Below are 21,907 nucleotides of genomic sequence, written 5' to 3' on the forward strand. Positions count from 1 at the left end.
CCCCATTGATAGAGAGAGTGGAAGGGAGCGGGAGAGACAGGGAGGGAAACATCAATGTGAGAGAGATACAGTGATTGGTTGCCTCCAGCACACATCCCTACTGGGATGGAGCTTGTAACTGAGGTACGTGCCCTTGACTGGAATCACACCTCAATTCTTCAGTCTGTGGGCTGATGCTCTAACCACTGAACCAACATGGCTAGGGCCCAGCCATGTTCTTTCTGGTGGAGCTCTGGAGCCCTGTTTTGACTTTGTTCAATGCCACTGTCAGGCTTACCCCGGAGGAAGAAGCCCTCTTCACACCAGTAACACCCATTCTGGTCACAGATGTCACAGTTGGCAGTGCACGCTTTGCATTCAGAGTTTTCAGTGTAGGTCTTCTCAGGGCAGGATTTGTAGCAGTGATGTTCAAACCTAGGGGAGAAGATGGAGTTTCTTCCATGAACTATGTTGATGTATTTCTCTTAACCACCATAATTTAATCTCCTCTTGTATGTCTATGCATAGTTTTTAACAAGTGTAGGTATTTGGGTTTCAAGGGAGAAAACTTCCTCTTGGTCTGTGTGTGCCTTCCACATAAGTCATTACTCATCTCTCTCTGGACCACAGAGCATCCTTATCGGGATAGCTGAGAGGAGGCTGGGGAGAAGGACAGGGCTGCTGCTATTTATGGAGTAGTGATTATGTGTCAAGTATTAGCCTATTTAAACATCCATGCAATCCCCATATGGTAGCTATTATATTTAATTTTCAGATCAGGGAACTGAGTCTCAAAGTTAAGTACTCAAGTCACATAGGTAGTTAAATGCCGGGAGCCGGTCCATCCTTGCTGTTTCAAGGGACCTGGCATATATGGCATACTGTTCTTAATATATTTTCTCACCTTCTTGGCACTATGTGTTCTAACCAAGGTCACCTCTCCGAGAAAGGTCGTTTCCCCAGGTAGAGATTTTCCCCTGAAGTTAGGGAGGGAATAAAACCTCTTAAAAAAGTGACAGAACCTGGCCACAGAACCTGGATAGAACACGGCAAGAGAACCTGACTAGAATCTGGTGACTGAACCTGGCTGGAGAACCTAGCAAGAGAACATGGACACAGAACCTGGCTGAAGAACCCAGCTACAGAACCTGGCGACCGAACCTGGCTGGAGAACCTAGTGAGAGAACATGGCTACAGAACCTGGCTGGAGAACCTGGAGAACGTGGCTGGAGAACCTAGCAAGAGAACATGGACACAGAACTTGGCTGGAGATTGTGGCTAGAGATCCTGGCAAGGCTGCTGATCAACTGAACGCTGTCTCCGTGTCATTCCTTCTTCGCCGACTCCGTCCACACCTTTGGGGACCCCTGGACCTGCTGGGGTTGGACCCCAGCAGTTAAAGGTGGGACTTGGATTTAACCAAGGTCCGTTTGAACAGATTGTTTGTGTGCTCTTGCCACATGGCACTTGCAAGGTCTGAAACAGCTCAGCGTTGGTTTCAAGTAGCTTACCAAAATGTCTGTGACCAGATTACTGACATCACTATCAAAGTGCCTTAGCTTTTATGCATACATATTTCTACACATACTATCCATTATTCTCATCCTACACTGAATTATAGGCTCATTTGAAGGGGGAGTGGAATGAAATTGATCTTTGCCCTTTGATGAATTTTGTAGCATCAACAATATATCAGAGGCAGGCTTTGCATTTCTTACCAACTTCTATTGCAGAGTGTTTTATTAGCTGCATTCAGAGTCACTAAATTTTCTAAAGGGTTATAAATGTGTGTTTCTTGAAATAAATATCACATGTTTTACCTTCATGATATTGGACATATTCTTTGCAGTGTACAGTAGGCCCTTAATGTGGTTGAGAGGTTCTGCGACTTCAAGTGAAATGATGTATAATGAAATATACTAATTGATAGGCTAATTGATACTAGAGGCAAGAGTTAAGTTCCAACAGCATCTCATCAACATTATAATGCAATGACATTGAAAGTCACAATGTTATTGGAGAGCCTGCTGTTTTTGGTGCTCACAGGGTATTATGGAATATGCTCATTAGTGGGCAGTGGTGAGCTGGAGAGGCTGGAGAGGCTGGCTCCAAACTTTAACAGAAGATGCTGCCAGGTGACAGAGGAAGGAGGTGCAGATCAAGGGGTGTCTTTTGGTGACAAAATGAAGATGGGTAGAGTTAGGCTGGAGGGACACAGAATCATAATAGGGACAAAGAGGAGTATTCCTCACCCACTTCTGCACGGTCACTATTTCTTTTGGTCCTGCCTTGGTTCTTCAAGGAACAGTTTGTGTCCTCAACCATGTGACCTCAGCAAGGAATGCTTGCATTTCTGCTGTTCATCTCTGCTTGGGGTGTCTGTGGCAGGCCATATGCTGGGCAAATGCCAACTATGAACATGCTGACAAATTTCTTTCTGCTCATTTACTGTCATCTGGTCTATCTTCTAATAATCAAGTCTGGGGCCCTCTTCTCCACCCCACTTCCCCTGTTTAAATGGAACAATAAATCAGTAGGGAAGAGAATAATAGGCTACTCTGGGATAGTTGAATTAAAACCATAAGGTTAAGTAATAATAAGGTTAACTGGTCGTTCTTAATATGTTTCAGCTTGTTAGGTTTCCCTTTCCTTGCCATCCACCTCATCCCTTTTAATGTCTTCCCACCCACCACCACATTTTAAGCCCTTTGGAATCAAGCTCATTAAAGTTGAGGTGACCCAAATCTAGACACCCCCTCCCTCCCACTAGCTTGTGGTGCTTCATGAGAGAACCCATAGCCTCTCTGAGCTTCATTTTTTCCTTCTGGAGAATAACATCGATCCCAAGTTCCTGACAATGTTTTTGGAAAGATGAAAAGAAGAAATGGACGTGAGAGTTTATCACAAAACTCTCCAGTTCTTAGGATGATAGGGAGGGATTACGTAGCCTATGCATTATCTGGTCCTCCCTTCTTTTCTTTCTTAGTTTTTTTTCCCTGGAAGGGAAACTAGACTGGGAAGGGGAGGTGACGTTAAGACATGCCATGCTTGATTTGTAATAGAGAACTTTGGGATGATGGTTACCCGTGTTTCATTTAACTTAGTGGTCTATGTCTTTCATTACCCAGGGGATGATTGAGAGCTAATGTAGCACCTGGTTTCATCCTGGACCACCCAACTCTTACTAAGGACAAGGTCTCCATGCATACATCTGCAAACAGCTTGCCTGGTGTTGGGTCTATTACTAAGATCTGTCCAGAACCAGCAAGGTCTGAATCCTGGTCACCCATGGCAAGATTCCTAGACACCAGTGTCAAGTTGGGTGCCTTCCAGGACCAAAAAAGCGAAGGTCTCCTTTCCAGGCAAGAAAACAGCTGGGCTCTTATTGCTAAATCCAAGAATTGTCCATTAATAGCCTGACAGGGCAGAGCTGCTGCAGGCTGCAGGCCCTCTTGTAATCACTGATTTAGGGTTAAGTAGGTAATGCTTAAACTGTAGAAAAGTTAGTGCTATGAAAAAGAAGGCCAGACTTACATGTAATACCTCGTAACGCATGATGTGCAGATTCCTGGGTCATCTGGAAAAAAAAGTATAATCATGAAAAATAGTAATTGCCAAGAGTTCATCATTTGGAAAAATGGGCTTTGGAAAAGTTGTCTTGAGACAATCTTCTGGAATAGTTTTATGAAATGTTCTGTCCAGAAATGGCATTTGAACAGATTGTACCATTTTTAATGAGTACCAAGCTATGTGCTATGATTTATCTTTATCAAAGCTAGTAAAATAAAAGTTCTCATAAATACTAGGCCCTGACTTTCAAGGAGGAATAGGCCCAAGCTACTGGGACTTCAAATTGCAGACCAGGAACTGTCCACTTTGAGAAATTCCTGGCCTCTGATGAGGTAAAAGCATCAAGCATATCTACACAGACACACACTTAAAAAGGGGCTTTGTGCTTCCAATCCCGAATGGTGGGTCCTTCTAGGGATATTATACCACAACACTATTGTGTATTACACATAATACGACTAAAGCATTGCGCCAAAGGTTATAGTGGATACATTTCCAGAAGAGGCTCTGCCATTTACATGGTATCCCAGAAACTTCTGAAAATAGCCTAGTGATTTTTGCAGAGGTGAGGGCACTGGCCTGGGAATTGGGCTACCTGTTTCTAGTTTGGAGTTGTAACCCTGGTTTAACTGCCTTGAGAACTCGCGTAAACTTCACTCTTCTTGATGAGTCCTGATTTCTGTAGCTGTAAAATGATTGGATAAGATGGTTGCAAAATCTTCCCAAAAGTTAAAGGTTCTGAGGCTGAGTATAGCAGGAGTTGGCAAACTGTGACCAGCACCCATCGGGGCCAAAACTGGCCATGCCCTTTTGTTTGCATACTGTGTATGAATACTTTCATTCTACAGTATCAGAGTAGAGTAGTCGCAACAGAGATAGAAAATATTTACTATCTGTCACCTTACTGTCCAAAGTTTTCTGGCCCCTGGCTGGAGCACTTCTGGGTTACTCACCTTTGTTAGGTAACACGGGTGTAAATGTTACTAACAGCTGACCCCAGAGTTCCTCTAGGGAGAAAACTATCTGCATTTAGGAAAATACCTTGTGAAATAACCTGGAGTAGAAGTTTAACTGTAAGATTGAGCAAGAGCCAAGACAGCGCAGGAGAGCCATGGCTTTCTGCAGGAGGCCATGATTGGCTCATGAAAAGGTTTTCAAATCTGGGTCAACATAGTTTTCCATAGAGTTAGAGCAGGGCAGTGAAATGAATCATAAGCCAGGCTAATTACGGGGAGTCAGGGATTTGAAGCTAGAGGGATAATGAGAAAGAAAAGCTCACTAGAATTCTTTGAATTCTTGGGGGAAGGCTTTCTGCTTCCACAGCCCATGGATTGGGGTTCTGAATCCATTTTAAGGGGGTGCAAAGGTCCCAGTGAACACTAATGATTCTACTGGGTGAGTTTATTTCCTGCTACTAGTCTATGTTTGCACCTATATTCTTTTCAGTTGCTTCTAAGTAAGTAACTATTACTCAGCTAGCATTTGGCAACTTACTTTCCCCTAATACACATATTTGACTCCAATAGTTCTGCTAATTTGGCGAGGGCTGGGAAATTCTAATCCTGTTCTCTGATGTTCTGGCCATCCCTCCCATCTAGGAACTTAACGAGTTTGCTCTTTGCTCCTTTAAGCAGGTCGTTGATGAAAATGTTAAATAGAACCAAGCCTCAGAACTATGCATACCAGTGCCATCTTGAGTCCAATTCCAGCCCAATTGCACAGTGAATTTGGTACCTTCATAACAGTTTGCATAAATGAATAATGCATAGAACAGGAACTGTCTTATAACCATTTATGAATGTCCATCAGTCTTTCTCATTATTACCAGTTATTCTAAAGAGTAAGAATTATTTTGTAAAAAAAATTCCACCCAGAAGACCCTCAAGTCAAACAGCTAAATGGATTTAGCTTGACCACTGAGAGGCAGCTGTTAAGGGATTAAGGAAAGGTAACAATCCCAAACCTAGAATTTGACTCTAAGTTGAGGGTACATGTGAACGGTAAGGAGGGGTGGCTTAAGGAGAAAGGTGAATTTTCCTGGCTTCTAGTGTGTGTGTGTGTGTGTGTGTGTGTGGTGGGCATGGTGAGGAATGGAAGAGTCTAAACAAGTTAGAATTGTTAACTATCTTGGAAGGTGTTATCCAAAGTAGAATGTTTAAATAGCTCTGGTTATTTGATCTTGTCAAACTTTTGAGCTGAGAGCATATTTTGAGGTGGGAGGGGGCAAGTTCAGTCAGAATTCAGAGAGAGAGCCTCACACATTTGGAAACACGCCTTCAGAAACAGTTATTGGCTTCCAGCTGCCCACTTCCTAAGGAGAATGTGTGTGCAGATGCCTTGTCAAGATAGGGTGTGGGGATACAGTTTTTCTTTCCTGAGAAAATTCAGTTTTATGGGGTGGGGTGGGCAGGACCACAATGTCCACTGTGTCTGCAAAGGTCTTAATCTTCCGTGTCACCTTCCCAATGTTTCCTTGGCGATCGTCAGTGCCGGAACTCATCACAAACTCACTGTCCTCACAGAGACATTGACTCCTGTGCTCAGCATCACCTTCAGTGGTTAACTGACGTTCTCTGCCACTTTATTATGTTTTCAGAAATACCTGTAGCCTTCACCATTGACTGTGAATGGATCAGGGCTACGTTAGGAGTTATGTACATCTTACTTAACAAAATGTATTGGGAAAAGGACATTTTAAACTAGAGATGGAACTGAACATTTAGAAATGTCCAGAGAACAATATTTTCTAAAAGTTTACATAAACTTTGAGTTACACAATGAAAAAGACACACAAGCAAAAATGGCCCTATTTTGCTTTTTCTAAATGTATTGTTCTTACTATTATATGTTGATTTTTCATGTGGGGGAGAGAAAAGAAACTTGATGTCTTAAGAGTTGCCCTTTATCACCTAATAACTACCTAGATATGCCAGGATTAGCTGTGGATGAGATCTATTGTTTAGGCAAAGCTGACTGTCTGCAAAACTGTGGGGAAAAGTTAATGTCAGGGTGCTCCTATATTACCTTTGGCTATTTCTTTCAAGATTCATTTTTAGGCTTGTGGGTCTTTCATTCATATCCCATGCTAGCCAGGTCTCCCTACCATGGCCCTTTGAAAACCTGTCTATCCTGTGTCCCATTACTTCAAAGCCCTCTAGGTAACTGCCTAAGCTGCTGAGTGATGGGTATGTTAAACTTGTGCTCTTGGGAGGCTCCTGGGCTCTTACCCCCTCAGTTCCTTCTTCTCAGGTGTCCTAAATCCATTAGGCTTCTTCTGCCTTGAGCTCTTAGGCCACAGCTGTAAATGTTCCACAAAACAGCACCCACCTTATTGTACTAAATTTATGTACTAAAGCTATAGAGCAGGGGTTCCCAACGTGGGGCACACCCCCGACAGGTGGGCAATTCGAGAATGAGGTATTAACAGTGAATTTTTGGCATTTCTTATGATTCTTGGGGCCTCATATACAATATATAAATATATATTGTGACATATTTATGCATTTCAGTTCTCTATTATGTGTTTTGAAACTTTATTTGCTTTTCTTTCATATCACTTCATATTATTATTATTATAACAATTATTTAGTGATTTCTTCCTCAGTACTTCAACTGTACTTTCGTTCTTTTATTTTCCTCTTTCATGGATACCATATTCTTTGGAACTTGTTTAGACCGAGTTAATGTCCTTTTAGGTTTCTTCCACATGAATAGGAGTTCACTTTTTGAATAATAAGAATTATATGTCGCAGGAGAGGTCATCAGGATTTTAGAGATGCTTAGATGGTGCATGGTCAATAAAAGGTTGGGAACCACTGGTATAGAGGGTTGTGGAAAGGTGGGGAACGTGGAATCTAGTCATATCATTCAAACACATTCATTCATATCTATATTTTCAACTTATCTTCCAATCTAAAAATGCTAGGTTAACAAGTTAATCAGAAACACATATTCTTTCAATAAAGAAGGGAGGGGCCAGAAGCCAAGTGCAGGGAGTCCTTATATACATGCAGATGAGTGAACCCATAAGAGAGCCATTTCTTCCGTTTATAAGGAACCAAATGTCAAAACACTTTCCAGAAGGTTAATATATGAATTCATTAGCTCAGATGTGGCATTATGGTTAGGTGTGGCCCTAAGTCACTGGTCTCCAAAGGGAAATGTGCAAGACAATTCATTGGGTTACGGAAAAAAACACATAAAAAACAGAACATGTTTCCATTATTTTTATCATCTTAAATTTTCCACTTTAGCATACCTTTTTAGTATATGTAAAATATTCTATACCAGTGCATATAAACAATTTACACACACACACACACACACACACACACACATCTATATATATATATTGTAGGCACATGCTAATTTTTTTAAACCAATGGGGTGATCAATACAAAATATAAAGAGATTACTGTTTTAGATTTCTGTTATCATGGAGAGTTATTGGGGCTAGAAACCTATGAAGTATGGTCAGAGCATTAGTTTACTCTAATACTTTGACTAAGTGTGGGAGGCATTGGGAAGGTGAATAGAGCCCCAAGTTTGGTCGAACCTAGGATATAGGTGATTGGACTTGGGAAAGGGATTGAGCCACAAGGCTGGGATCATTTGGGAAAAGCAGGGTATGTTGAATGACAATTAGATGGGTGCTGTTTTATGATATGCCTATATTCCACTTCCCCACCTTTCCACCACCCTCTAGCTTTAGTGCATAAATTTGTTCCCCTCAAACAAGCTTCTTAGATAAAAATAACCACTAATCATGTACATATGAAAAAAAAATCCAAAAGTTCATCTGTTGGGAATAGGTTAAATATGGTACATCTACACAAGATGGTCTAGTATGCAGCCATTAAAATCTTGTTTTTCAAGAATGTTTAATGACATGAAAGCATTTTCATGAAAAGAATGATAATTCATATCTAGTTGTATAAATAATATGTATGTATATCTACATGTATAGATATGACTATCAAAAATCAGAAGAAAAAGCTAAAATGTTAACAGTAGTTTTCTCTGTCTGATTGTGTGCATTTCTGTATTTTCTTTATAAATGTTATAAAATTTATTAGAATAAATGCTGTTAAGGAAAGGAAGAAACTGCTCAAGTTGTGAGTTTGGGGTCATTTGGCCACAAGTTTGGAAACAGTCTCCTCCCACAGATCTTCCCTGAGGAAACTGGCCGTTGGATTTTTTCTTCATTCTTTGTCCCTCTCCTGCCCACTGCTGTTTTCTTGTCTTTCCATTTTGTTTCTCAGCACTTCCTAAGCCTGCATCACCAGGACAAGACTGATGTTCTTCCATAGGGTGTGGCTAAAACAGTGGCAGATGTTTGTACAAACACCTTTTAAAAATTTCACTTTTAATATGAATTTTTGTTCTGATAGGATTCTGTAAAGGAGGCAGATGAGCCGGAATGGGGTTATTCTTGGCTCTGCCTCAGACTCACTAACCAAACTAGAGCCCGTCACTTGGGCCAATTCCCTTTATGAGCACCTGCAGCCTTGCTGGAGCATTAGCAGAATGTCCACCCCCTACGAAATGTACTGCCCCTCCCTTTGAGGGGAGAGGAGCATTATAAACAGCCAATACTTAAATTGTTCTGGGAGATAATTAAACACATTGCCAATAAAGCATATTCTCCCTGAGTAAATATGTACTTCGTTATTAGACGATACTGTACAAATTTGTAGGAGGGTCACTGACATTCTTCAGTCTACCCGAGGATAATGAACTGGGTAAGAGGTTTATATGCCCAAAGAGTGCAACTAATTTTAAGCCCCAAATAGCACTAAAAAGTACATAATTCAAATAGGCCTTGTACTTAGAATTGCTTGAAATAATTAACACCAAAATACAAAATGGACCCTCTGATAGCTTTGCCAAAGTAGGAGATTTTTCTGGGAGGTTCACTGGTGCTGGGATACAAAGTATTTTGTTGGGAGACTTTTGATGATTTTCAATCATTTTGTCCTCATTGGTGTCCAAGGACAATGAATAAATATTTGAATTGGCAGTAGTACAAATGGTGCAGCTGACAATGGGGCACAGCCCCCTGGAGGGACACAGTAGTAGTAGGAGAGACCTGAATAAATAATCTAAATCATTGTCTACAAATGTTGGCTAAAAGAGGGCTCAGTGCTTTATTGGACTCTGGTCTATGCCAGGTCCTCTGATTCTGACAATGGAATATCATGGGCAGGCTAGGCTGTTCCTGGATTTCCATCCTTGCCTAGACTGATTGGCAAGTGGAAGTGGTGGATGAATATATGCAGCTGAGTTCCTCCAAGGATCACTCACTACACCTACACATTCATTCACTTATTTATTCTGGAGCTTACGTTTTAGGGGGAAGAAAACAGTAAAAGAAAAATTGTTAAATGTAAATAAAATGTACATTTTTAATTAATGCATGAAAAAAAATCACTAAAATGCAAGTTCTGCGAGGACAAGTTGTTTTGTTTTGTTTTTATGTACTTCACTACCAAGAGTATTGCCTGGTGCATAGCAGATAGATGCTTCAGAAATATGCATTGAATGATGAAGAGAAACACATACATAGGTACATACATTCAGATAATGGGTTAAAGAATGATGAGACTACAATGGAGAAAAGAGGCCTTAATTTAGATAAGTGGGTTAGAAAGAGAGCTTTTCAAGACTTGCCATTTGAGTAAAGATTTGAATGATAACAAGGAGCTAGCCATCTGAAGCTCTAAGGGTAAGTTTTCTAGGGAGAGGCCAAGAAAAGCTTGTTCATTTCAAGCAACATCAAGAAGGTCATTGAGGCTGAGGGGATAAAGAAAAGGGGGAGAGTCTGGAGATGAGGCCAGGGTCATATTCAGGATCAGATCAAATATGGTTTTATAGGACAGAGTGAGAGATTTGCCTTCTAATCTAAGAGTAATGGGGAGCCATGAGAAGCTCTATATAAAAGATTTGCTGTGATCTGATTTACTTAAAAAGATCAGTGTGGGTGCTGTGTAGAAAATGACTTCTTTAACTGTAGAAATGGATTCATCTATTAAATCTTGCAAAGCTACGAGTCTATGTAACACATTTCATGAAGTGGTCTTTTAAGAAATATACCAGAGGAGAAATGACTAGGGGTAAACTGAGACTGTAGTAATAAAGAAAAATCAGAGAGGAACTGAAAGGAAATCAAGATTAGTTGTGGGAGGTGAAGAAATAGGAGACACTCTGACTGTAGCTTGTGTACTGGATGGATAGAAAATGAGGAGCATTCAGCCGTAAAGTTGACTTTGGAGCAATAGCAAATACTCAACTGATTATGTACTATAGTCCATACACTGCTTTGTATATATTATAAGGAGTATATACAGATAAGCGCAATCCGTATCCTCAAGGAGTTTGCAATCTGGTGAGGGGAGACTAATTAACAAAGTTATTTAAAGAAGAAAGCACGATGTGGCAAAATGTAGAGTAGATAAACAAATCTCTAATCTGGTACATCACAGAAATATTTGTTTAAGGCCCAAAAGAAACCAAATTATGATTCTCCTTCTTCAGTCTTCCCATTTAATTAGGTTTTAATCACCCTTTTTGAATTAAAAATCCAGAGCATTCTTCTTATAGTCAGGGTTGCCAGATAATATACACAATTATAGTGTAAGAATGAATGAAAAACAAAGTTGCCAGGACAAGAAAAGAAACATCCTGGGTTTAGCCTTGGAATTGGGTAGATGAAACAACAACACCTCCACCACCACCTCCTCTGATAATTCATAACCATAAGCTGGATCTCATACAGGTTTATAATCAGAATTCATGTTGTCTCAGTGTTCTAGAACATTTCAAAAGGAAAATTCAATTTAAAGTAATCTCAGGTAGGAAGTATCTCAGGGCAATTAGTAGAAGCAAACGCAAATCCTCTCTATAGAAATATAATCTTAACCCAGATCTCAAAGTATTCTCAGGTTTTTTTTTCAAGGAAAATGGTCACAGTTTTAAAAAACAAACTACACAAGGAAATCAGGCACTGTGAGAGAGAGTCAGCAGAAATAACAGATAGTAGAATCAGGCCTACAGAGACCATAGACATTGAAATTATCTGTCCCAGTGAGCAAAAATAACAAATATTTAATATTTTAAAGAATTAAAAGAATATATTGAAAATAGAAACATAACCAAACATTTTGGAAAAGAACTAAATAAGTAAATCTCTATAAGTGAAAGACATAAAAATTCAAATTTAAAATTAAATGGCTAGATTAAATAGTAGATTAGATATAGCAGAAAGCAAATTAGTAAACTCAAAGATACAAAGAAAAGATAAAAAACTCAGTTCAGAGAGACAAAGAGATAACAGGAAAGAGTAGTAAGAAATATAGAGATTACAAAGTCTATTATGTGTTAAAGTTCTGAAAAGAGATAATAAAGAGAATGGAAAAGAGGCAATATTCAAACACAATAGAATGCCTGAGAATTTTCCAGAATGGTTAAAAGATACCAATTATTATGCTATTCCCAGGAAATAGCATAAACATGTATATTATTATTATTATTATTTGTTGTTGTTGTCGTTGTTGTTATTCATCCTCATTCGAGGATATTTTTCCATTGATTTATCGGGAAAGTGAAAGAGAGAGGGAAAGACAGAGAGAAACATCTATGTGAGAGAAACACATTGATTGGTTGCCTCCTGCATGGGGAGGAGCCTGCAACCAAGGTATGTGCCCTTGACCGATATTGAACCCAGGACCCTTTGGTCTGCAGGCCAATGCTCTATGAACTGAGCCAAACCAGCTAGGACATTATTTCTTTTAATCTACAAGAAAATCCATGTTAGTGAAATTGCAGAATAACCAAGAAAACAAATAGTTCTTAGTCTGTGGAGAAGGATCAAAAGACATACTCTGTAAGAAGAAAGAAAACACCTTGAACAGAGAGCACTTGAAATGATAAAAGGGCATCAGTCATTTCAAAAAGACACTGAAACAATGGCAGAAATCACTTTGAAATTTTGATGAAAGACCTGGAATCATATAAGAGCCAGAAGGGAACCTGGGCTCCAGGCCCAGCTCAAATGTCCTAAGAGTATGAAGCATTTTGATTTGAGTCCTCTAGTTCTTCCAACAGAACGAGTCTTCCCTGAGCTTCCAGTAAACTTTGTATTAATGCTGCAGCTATTATCCGTTGGGGTGCCGTGAATTGTAAATTGATCTGCCATAGGGACTATATCTTATTCATCTCTGTACACCTAGTACCCGGAGTTATGCCCACTGTTAATTTATTCCTTCTACAAATATACTTTGAATCTTATTATATGCTAGGGCTACAATGATGATTAATTCCTAGTACAATATGGATCTGGAATCAGGGTCTAGATCAGCCGTGGGCAAACCGGCCCTCGGGCCGGATCCGGCCCGATTGAAATGAATAAAACTAAAGAATAAAAAAAGACCGTACCCTTTTATGTAATGATGTTTACTTTGAATTTATATTAGTTCACACAAACACGCCATCCATGCTTTTGTTCCGGCCCTCTGGTCCAGTTTAAGAACCCATTGTGGCCCTCGAGTCAAAAAGTTTGCCCACCCCTGGTCTAGATGCAGCAAGCAAAAAGGCATTGCAATGAATGTTATATGGTCACTATCACTAATAGGATTATAACCAATTTACTAAGAAGAAAATAGGGTGATAACTAATCCAGGGTGTGTGTGTAGAGGGGGAAGTGCAGTAATAGGAAAGTTCCTTGAGAAAGTGAAAGCTTAGATGAGACCTGAAAAATGAGTTCGATGGAAAAGGGGGAGACAGGGTGGAATCCTTCCTAGATGAAAAGGCCTGAAGAGAGAGAGAGAGCTAAATCTACGGAGACAATTTCTTCAGTAAAGGGCTCAGGAGATTCCCATTGAAGAAACTATAGTGGGAGAGACAAAATCTTGTGGGAAATGATAGCTGGAGGAGGTGCTTGATAAGTTTGCAGAATTGAAGGTAGTCCAACCTCCTCATTTTATGGATGAGCAAACTGAGCCCCAAGGTCAGACAAAATCTTCTCAGAATACAGCATAGTTGCCCTTACCTTAAAAGCACACAGGAAAAAAAAAAAAGAGAAAAGCCCCACACAGGTTTTTAAGGAAAAGAAGGGGGTAAATATAAAAGTGGATTGCAAAGAGTTTGGGGTAGCTAGAGTAAAGAATAGATGTTGGGACTCAAGGAAACAAAAAGGGACAGGAGAAAGAAGACTGTTGAGACCACTGCCTGGATCGTGAAACAAACTTTTATGTCAAGCTTGGGAATACAGACTTTATCCGGAGCCCTGGGAAATTATTTTAGGTTTGTAGTCAGTTGTCACAAATTTGATAAAAAAACACCATTACTGCAGTATTGAATGTGGAAAGAGCAAATAAATAAGAGAATTAGGGAGACTGGTCAAAAGACTGCTGCAGTATTCAGGTGAACTATGTAGGTTGCCTGAACTACAATACAGTGTGGTCGTGGAAGTGGGTCAAAGTGGACAGAGTGAAAACTATTTGGGAAGTAGAAGTGACTTGGTGACTTTGTGGGTTGAATTATGTTCTTCTGTGTCCTGCCTTGATCTTTAAAATATCGGAAAGATAGCAGAGTTTTTTTCTAATCTACCTACTTATTTTCATTTATTTTTTAAAAATATCTTTATTGTTGAAAGTATTATATAAGTCCCCCTTTTGCCCCCATTGATCTCTTCCATCCCACCACAGGCCCTCCACACCCCACTGTCTGTGTCCATGGGTTATGCATACATGCATACAAGCTCATTGGACTTCTTTTTAACAGAAAGAGGAAAGCTTTATCCCATGTTATTGGCGAGTTTGAGAGAAGGAACTCAGAATGCCTGGTGAGATGGGAAGTTTAATGCAGGTTCAGGGAAGTTCACTTTTCATACATTTAATTCATTCTCTATTTTAGCCTTATAAGTAATCAAGTTGATACTTTGATCTTTTTTTGTATGACCCACCCACCTTCCCTAATCTTAATGCTCCCTTGCTTCTCAATTGTGGAGAGAGGTATTTCTAACAAAACCCAGAGAGAGAGAGAGAGAGAGAGAGAGAGAGAGAGAGAGAGAGAGAGATACATAAAGGATTTCCTAGAATTTTGAGCAGCTGAATAGTACTGTATTTGGAGTCATATAACTCAGGAGTAGGTGTTGTTGGGGACACAGGTGGGAGACGACAGCATGGAGGAGGTGCTTGATATGTTTGCAGAACTGAAGGTAGTACAACCTCATTTTATGGATGAGTAAACTGAGCCCCAAGGAACCTCAATCACTTGTCCAAGGTTGGACAGAACAAATGCAGATTTGGAAACAGTGGTTCCTGTGAATTCTAAGTGCTTTCCCTATCTTCTCCACCCAGCTTTTACTTAAGATTACACCTTTGCTTAAAAATATTCATACGCCCACTGTAAAAGACCCTGTTATGCAGCCTTACTGTGCTATTCAAGACCATTGACCCCTGTACCAGTTAACAAAAGCCTCTATCACCTTGTCAGCTAAGGAATGTCTATTGAGGACACAGGCCCTGCAACACTTCATTTGGGTCTTGAACCAATAGTTTACCCAAAGCATTCCATTAAGAGCCCTCCACTTCCTATATAAGGAGACCCCAGATATTTCATCATTGCAGTGTTCATTTTAAGACCTTGCTTGGAACCTCCATTCTATTCAGGATACACTGCCAAAGTTGAATTGCCTGGAGCAAAACAGAACAGTCCTTCGGATAATGAAATAAGAGTCCGGGGCTGCAGGAGCCCAGCTGGAGAAGGCGAAGCGACTAGGAGTGCAGTCTCACCGAAATCATATTTTTTTGTTACCTCTCCATTCAGACAAGAGAAAGTTACAGAAAGCAAAACCTTCCATTTCCTAAATCTGCTTAATTGCATTTCACATTCTCAGCATCCATGGAAACTCTCCAACTATATATATTGTTAGAAAAAAGGAAAACCAAGAAAACATACATTTACCTCCCTTGCTGCCTAAACAGAAACAAACTGCTGAAAAACAGAATCTATTCTCCAACAGACATATTTTCAGGTTATTACTTTTTGCCAAAATTGCTGGTTTGTGTAAACAAACTAGGGCTTGTGCAACCGATTCCTTTTATGAGGGGGATGAGGGGGTGGGCGTGGGTTCTAAGCACCATCCTGTGTGATATGCTCTTAAAAGAGAAAAAGAGCCTCTTACATTTAAAAAAAGATATTTTGAAAGGCTCTGCCTATTCATCATCAGGAATATTTTAAAGAAGTGATGTTTTCTTTTGTGTATCTTCAAGTCACTATAGCAACTGGATCACTTTTTACTCATTAATCAGGAGGCACTAGCCAGAGAATCTATCCTTCCCCCTAGGTTTGGAGCCTTTGTCTATTATTCTACCTTTTTAAAACTTCACGGATTTTGGAAATCGTTTTCTTCAAATGTTTCCCTTGATCTGAGAGGTGCTGCATTGAGTGCCTTATTCATTACTACACATTTTCTCTTCTGTGCCATTTGCTGGCTTCTGTGGACTAATAGTTACGTTTGGATTGCTCCTTTCTCTGTACTTCCTTGCTTTTATTTCTTACGGCTAAGTCTCCTGTGCTGTGTGGTAGATTATACTGAAACCCTTCCACTTTCTCTTCCTTAGGTAAACTGACAGCTGGAAGTGCGGGGTACAATTAGAAATGGAGTTTGTTTCCTTTAATGTTCTTTCTAAGCTTCTCCTCCTTCTCAAAAGTCAGCAAGTCCATCTCAATTTTCATTAGTAACACTTGTATCTGCTGACACAGTGATCTGAGATGAGTATAGTTTGTAATCATTTTAATGACCTGAGGGATTCGATGACCATCTTTCCCGGGGTCCATATACTCTTCTGAATGCTTGATTTACATGCCAATTGCTGGACGACTCTGGGGGTCATACCAAATAGGGACACAGGACCCTGGAGTCCAGAAGCTGCTGGTTGGACTCTTGCAGAAATGTTTCATTGGCCAGTACAGTGTTGACCGATCCCATGTTTGAAGAAATTGAAATATTTCCCATAGCAGTCTGAATCACCTCAAGTTCTGCCTGAGACCATTGACAAGGGCTGAGCAGCAAATGACTTCCCCTCAGTTGGGATACCTCTGTGGGCCTGAGTCCCCATCTGGCCCACCTGACCGTGGTACCTGCCAGGGACCTACTGGTATATGAACTCTTGTCCAATTTCCACCCATGACCCAATTTTTACAGATAAAGTAACTGAGGCTTAGGCTTTTCATTACTTGACCAAAAGCTGAAAGCTAATTAGTGGTGGCTTGAGAATTAGGTCCAGATTTACTGACCACCTATCTGGTGCCTCACATTTTTTGAAGATCAAAACCAAGTTTTAGTCTTAGAGTGTTTCTCCTACAGAATGGAGTACACACTAAGTACTTGGGACGTACATTTTAAACTATTGCTGTAACTACACAGATGCATGCTTGTGATCACTAGGACCTGTTGCAACAACTCTTGTCATTGTGGGCTTTTTGAAAAACATTCTGTGCATTATCCTATATAATAAAAGCCTAATATACAAATTGACCAAATGGCAGAATGACTGGTCGCTATGATGTGCACTGACCACCAGGGGGCAGACGCTTAACGCAGGAGTCGCCCCCAGGTCAGTCAAGGTGAGTATGGGGGGGCGGGGAGGGACCTGGTCACCTGCCGGTCTCCCTGCAGAGGGAGGTGATCAACAGTGGGGGTGGGGGGCAGGGCTGCTGAGTGGGCGGTGCCAGGCTGGCCAAGGCGGGTGCTAGCAGGGGGCCCCATTCACCCTGCCAGTCGCCCCACAGATCAGCCCTGATCACCGGCCAGGCCTAGGAAACCTACCCGTGCACAAATTTCCTGCAGCAGGCCTCTAGTTTTGAATAAGAAGGGATTGTTTTTCAGGTATAGAGAAACACATCACCAGGTGCTGAGCATGTGTATGTGTATATGGGCTGGGCAAGAAGAAGGGAGAGACCCTCTGAGTACATTCTCCAAACGTGGCAGCTTTTCAAGATTTTTCCGACTGTAATAGATTGATCTGAGTGAAGCCTGGGAATTATAAACAAGATGGAAGACTGTTAGAAGCAGCACTATTTATCTGAGCACAGCACTGATTTATCTAGAGAAGGTGGTGCAAGACCAGAAACATTTTTATATTATTTGTTTCCCCACCAATTAATGAGCGACACATGTCCTGGTCTCCAGCACACGGTGAGTCTGTCTACCCTTCCAATTTCATGTTAGTACAACCCTAAGCCTATGGTGTAAGGGTGTGTATGTGTCTGTGTGCATTCACCTGCAATCATGCATGTAGGGTGGGCAATGAATTACTGAACAAAAGGTAATATTCTTCCACTTTTGAGAGCCCTTTCCCCTTGGATCATTCCCAAAGAGAACAAAAATTAATAAATCCTGATTGTTTTGATGCCACAGAAAATAAAGGTGAAAATTGGTCATAAAAGAGAACTCAAGCCGTGATAATATTTAGCCTAAATGATTCATGGGGAAATGAAGCCATTATCATAATAAAAATAAAAGCTTAGCACCTGCCAATGGAGGCAGGCCACCACCCACTTCAGAGACAAGTCTGCAGACACTTGCAGGGCTGGGGATGCTCTGCTGTAGTGCCCACAACGGCTGTAACACGGGAGCTTTGAGATGGTGGAGTGAAGATTTTAGGGAACAGCCAAACACCCAGCCTCTACCAAGCCAAGCCCTTCTTCCTAATGAACTTCATGTGACCGCTCTAACAGCATTCCAATAGCACTTAGTTCTGAAAATAAGAGGGATTTCACAGTATGATTAAGTCTACACAATTACACATAAACTAGAAAGCAGCCTGGCAGTTATCAGTCAAATCTGGGGAGAGCTCTCCCTCACCATGAAATACCTTAAATTGGCAGTCTATCTAATGTGATTCTTTTGGATAATTGCTGGCTATGTCCTCCCTTCATTTCATGTTTTATGGGACTGATTGTTCTGTGAAAGCCCTTCTATTTTTCTTCTCCATGGCATGGGAAGACCCCAGGACTAGCTTGCAGGAAACACTCAGAGCAAGAGCTTCATTTTGGAAGGCTGGCTGTTTTGCAGTCGGCTGATTCCTCTCTCAGACACTACAAAGATTCTGTCCCCAAGGCCATTGTTCTTCCTGCCATTTCACAGCCTCCAAGGAGCCTTCATTCATATTGGCAGATGATAAGCTATTTTTAACTCAGGTGTAATCATAGTAATTCAGCGGTTTTCCTTATTAGCCCTTCTGAATGGAGAAAGTGCACGGAAGCTGCTCATCTGTGCTGTCTCTTTTCTCGAGGTGTAGAGCTTTTATGCTCCAGATGGGCCGTGCTCTTAGTCCAAAGGGATTAAATGAAAGCGTGTCTACCAATCTTTCTAATGGTCACAAATTACATGGGTGAGAGCGCTCAGCATTTCTTCCTTGGCTTTGAGAGAATCCGCCGGCCTTGCAGGAAAGCCATTGCTACTTTCATCCCTGGTTCTTGAGACACTCTTGAAGGACATTATCAAATGATAGACGCACGCGTGGGCGCTGACGTGCCGTGAGTGTTCCTTCTTGGTGAGGAGGCGATTTCCCAAAGCATGGATACATTTTAGGAATCGCCAGTATCTTCTAAAAATTTTGATACTGATGGAAGCTGGGGCAAGTTTGACCACAGAAGGCTCAAAAGCTCATATATTTTGGTATGTGCCCAGAAGGGGACAGGAGTTGGTATCTGTGACATCGCCACAGACACTGGTGTCCTTTACTAAGGCTGTGAAAGATGAAAGGGCTTATTTTGCAGTGAGAATTAAGTAGGCACACATGTAGAAACATTTGGAGACACCTGTGATTTAACCAAGCCACCATGATTCCTCCTTTAGGCCCATTATTGTTAATTATGTCTACACTTAGTCAGTATGTGTAATTATTTTTTTTTTACAATGGACTATTTACTTTATTCATCTAACATTTTGGCTGACAGCTTTGCTATCTTTTTGAGACAATACGTATATTTAGCCTACTCTGTGGATATTTTTAAGCATTATGCTAGTGTTTCACTGTCTAATAGATTATTTGAAAATTGTACTTTCTTTGACCAGGGTTATATTTAATGTACATAAAGGGAAAGGTGAGGACATTTTGTCTATGCTAATTTTAGAAGCTGTACATTTTAAAAGTCTGACAAATGGGGAGGTATGATAAGATAGGTATCAGGCCGAAACCGGGTTGGCTCAGTGGATAGAACGTTGGCTTGCGGACTGAAAGGTCCCAAGTTCGATTCCGACCAAGGGTATGTACCTGGGTTGCAGGCACATCCCCAGTAGGAGATGTGCAGGAGGCAGCTGATTGATGTTTCTCTCTCATCGTTGTTTCTAACTCTCTATCTCTCTCCCTTTCTCTCTGTGAAAAATCAATAAAATATATTTAAAAAAAAAAGATAGGTATCGGATGGAATGACGAATCAGAAGAAAACATGTGGCTTGAATGTAATAATTTGTTCTCCTTTTGTAAATTTTTTTTTTAAATTGATCTGAGAGAGAGTGATTGCTTCCTGTCCGCACACACCCAATCGGGATCAAACCCGAAACCTGGGTACGTGCCCTGACCAGGAACTGAACCTGCCACTTTTGGTGCACGGGATGATACTCCAACCAACTGAGCTACACTGGCCAGGGCAATTTGTTCTCTTTACTGCAGTGGTTCTCAACCTTCTGGCCCTTTAAATACAGTTCCTCATGTTGTGACCCAACCATAAAATTATTTTCGTTGCTACTTCATAACTGTAATGTTGCTACTGTTATGAATCGTAATGTAAATATCTGATATGCAGGATGGTCTTAGGCGACCCCTGTGAAAGGGTCGTTCGACCGCCAAAGGGGTCGTGACCCACAGGTTGAGAACCGCTGCTTTATAGAATTGGAAACTTGAGTGGTTTTTCTTTTAACATTTTATTTGAAAATAATGTCAAACTTATAAAAAAGTTGTGAAAATAAAACCATTTTCTCTTAACTGGATTCACCTATATACATTCCATCTCATTTGCTATACAATTTGCTCACTTGCTCTATGTGTGTGTTTTCTGGACCATTTTTTTCAATGGTCCATACCTTATGACCCTTTATCCCTAAATAGTTCAGTGTACATTTCTTAAGAATAAGTACATTCTCTTTTACAACCACAGTATAGTCATCAACTTTAGGAAATTTAAAGTTAATAAATACACTTATCTAATCTACTGTCTATATTCCATATTTTTAAATGGACCCAATCATGTCTAATAGGGATTCATTCTAGGATCACATGTTGCATTTAGTTGTCTCATCTTCTTAGCCTCCTCTAATCTGGACCAACTCACTACTTGGCTCTTCTTTGTCTTTTGAGACACTGATATTTTTAAAGGCAACAGTTCCTTTTTAATAGCATGTTTCTCATATGGCATTTGTCTGATACTTCTTCTTATTTAGCTTCAGGTTAATCATTCCCAGCCTGACTCCTGCATAGGTCATGTGGTATCCTTTTCAATATATCATATCCAGTTCCATCTGTCTCTCCTCAGTGATGATAATTTGCACTCTTGGCTTTGTATCTGAAGAAATTTACTTGTACTTTAATCCAGCATAACACTCAGCCCCTGAAGCTTGTGAGCAGTTCCGTTAAGACAATGGAAAGGAAGCCCTAGCTGGTTTGACTCAGTGGATAGAGCATCAGCCTGAGGACTGAAGGGTCCCAGGTTGGATTCCACTCAAGGGCACATGCCTGAGTTGCAGGCTCAACCCCCAATGTGTGTGTGTGTGTGGAGGGGAGAGGCGGGACGTGCAGGAGGCAGCAGATCAGTGATTCTCTCTCATCATTGATGTTTCTATCTCTTCCTCTTCCTTTCTCTATGAAATCAATAAAAATAAAAAAGACAATGATACATGTAAAAAAAAACAAAACAAAACAAAACAAAAAAATGAAACTAGACCACCAACTTACACCATACACAAAAATAAACTCAAAATGGATAAAGGTCTTAAACATAAGATGGGAAACCATAAAAATCTGGGAAGAATCCATAGGCAGGAAAATATCAGACATATGTCATAGCAATATCTTTATCTTTCCAACATCTAGGGCAATGGAAACTAAGGAGTAAATAAACAAATGGGTCTACATCAAAATAAAAATCTTCTGCACAGCTAAAGAAACCATCAACAAAACAACAAGAAAGCCCACTGTGTGGGAGAACATATTTGTCAATGCTATTTCAGATAAGGGTTTAATCTCCAAAATTCACAGGGAACTCATACAACTTAACAAAATGAAGATAAACAATCCAATCAAAAAATGGGCAACGGACCTAAATAGACACTTTTTGAAAGAGTACCTACAGA

At 40.5% G+C, this 21,907-nt stretch overlaps 1 protein-coding gene across 1 annotated transcript in view; it reads right to left on the reverse strand.

Moving 5' to 3' along the window:
- Nucleotides 1–21,907, reverse strand: part of PCSK5 (proprotein convertase subtilisin/kexin type 5) — a 416,138-nt gene that overhangs the window by 46,457 nt on the left and 347,774 nt on the right. Inside the window, exons 25-26 of the mRNA XM_006776508.2 lie at nt 3,514–3,556; nt 278–414 (exon numbers count right to left, since the gene is read on the reverse strand). Of these exons, the coding sequence (XP_006776571.2) occupies nt 278–414; nt 3,514–3,556 (180 nt within the window). The remainder of the gene's footprint in view (nt 1–277; nt 415–3,513; nt 3,557–21,907) is intronic.

This window comes from Myotis davidii, unplaced genomic scaffold, assembly GCF_000327345.1.
Source record: "Myotis davidii unplaced genomic scaffold, ASM32734v1 scaffold228, whole genome shotgun sequence".
Lineage (NCBI taxonomy): Eukaryota > Metazoa > Chordata > Mammalia > Chiroptera > Vespertilionidae > Myotis > Myotis davidii.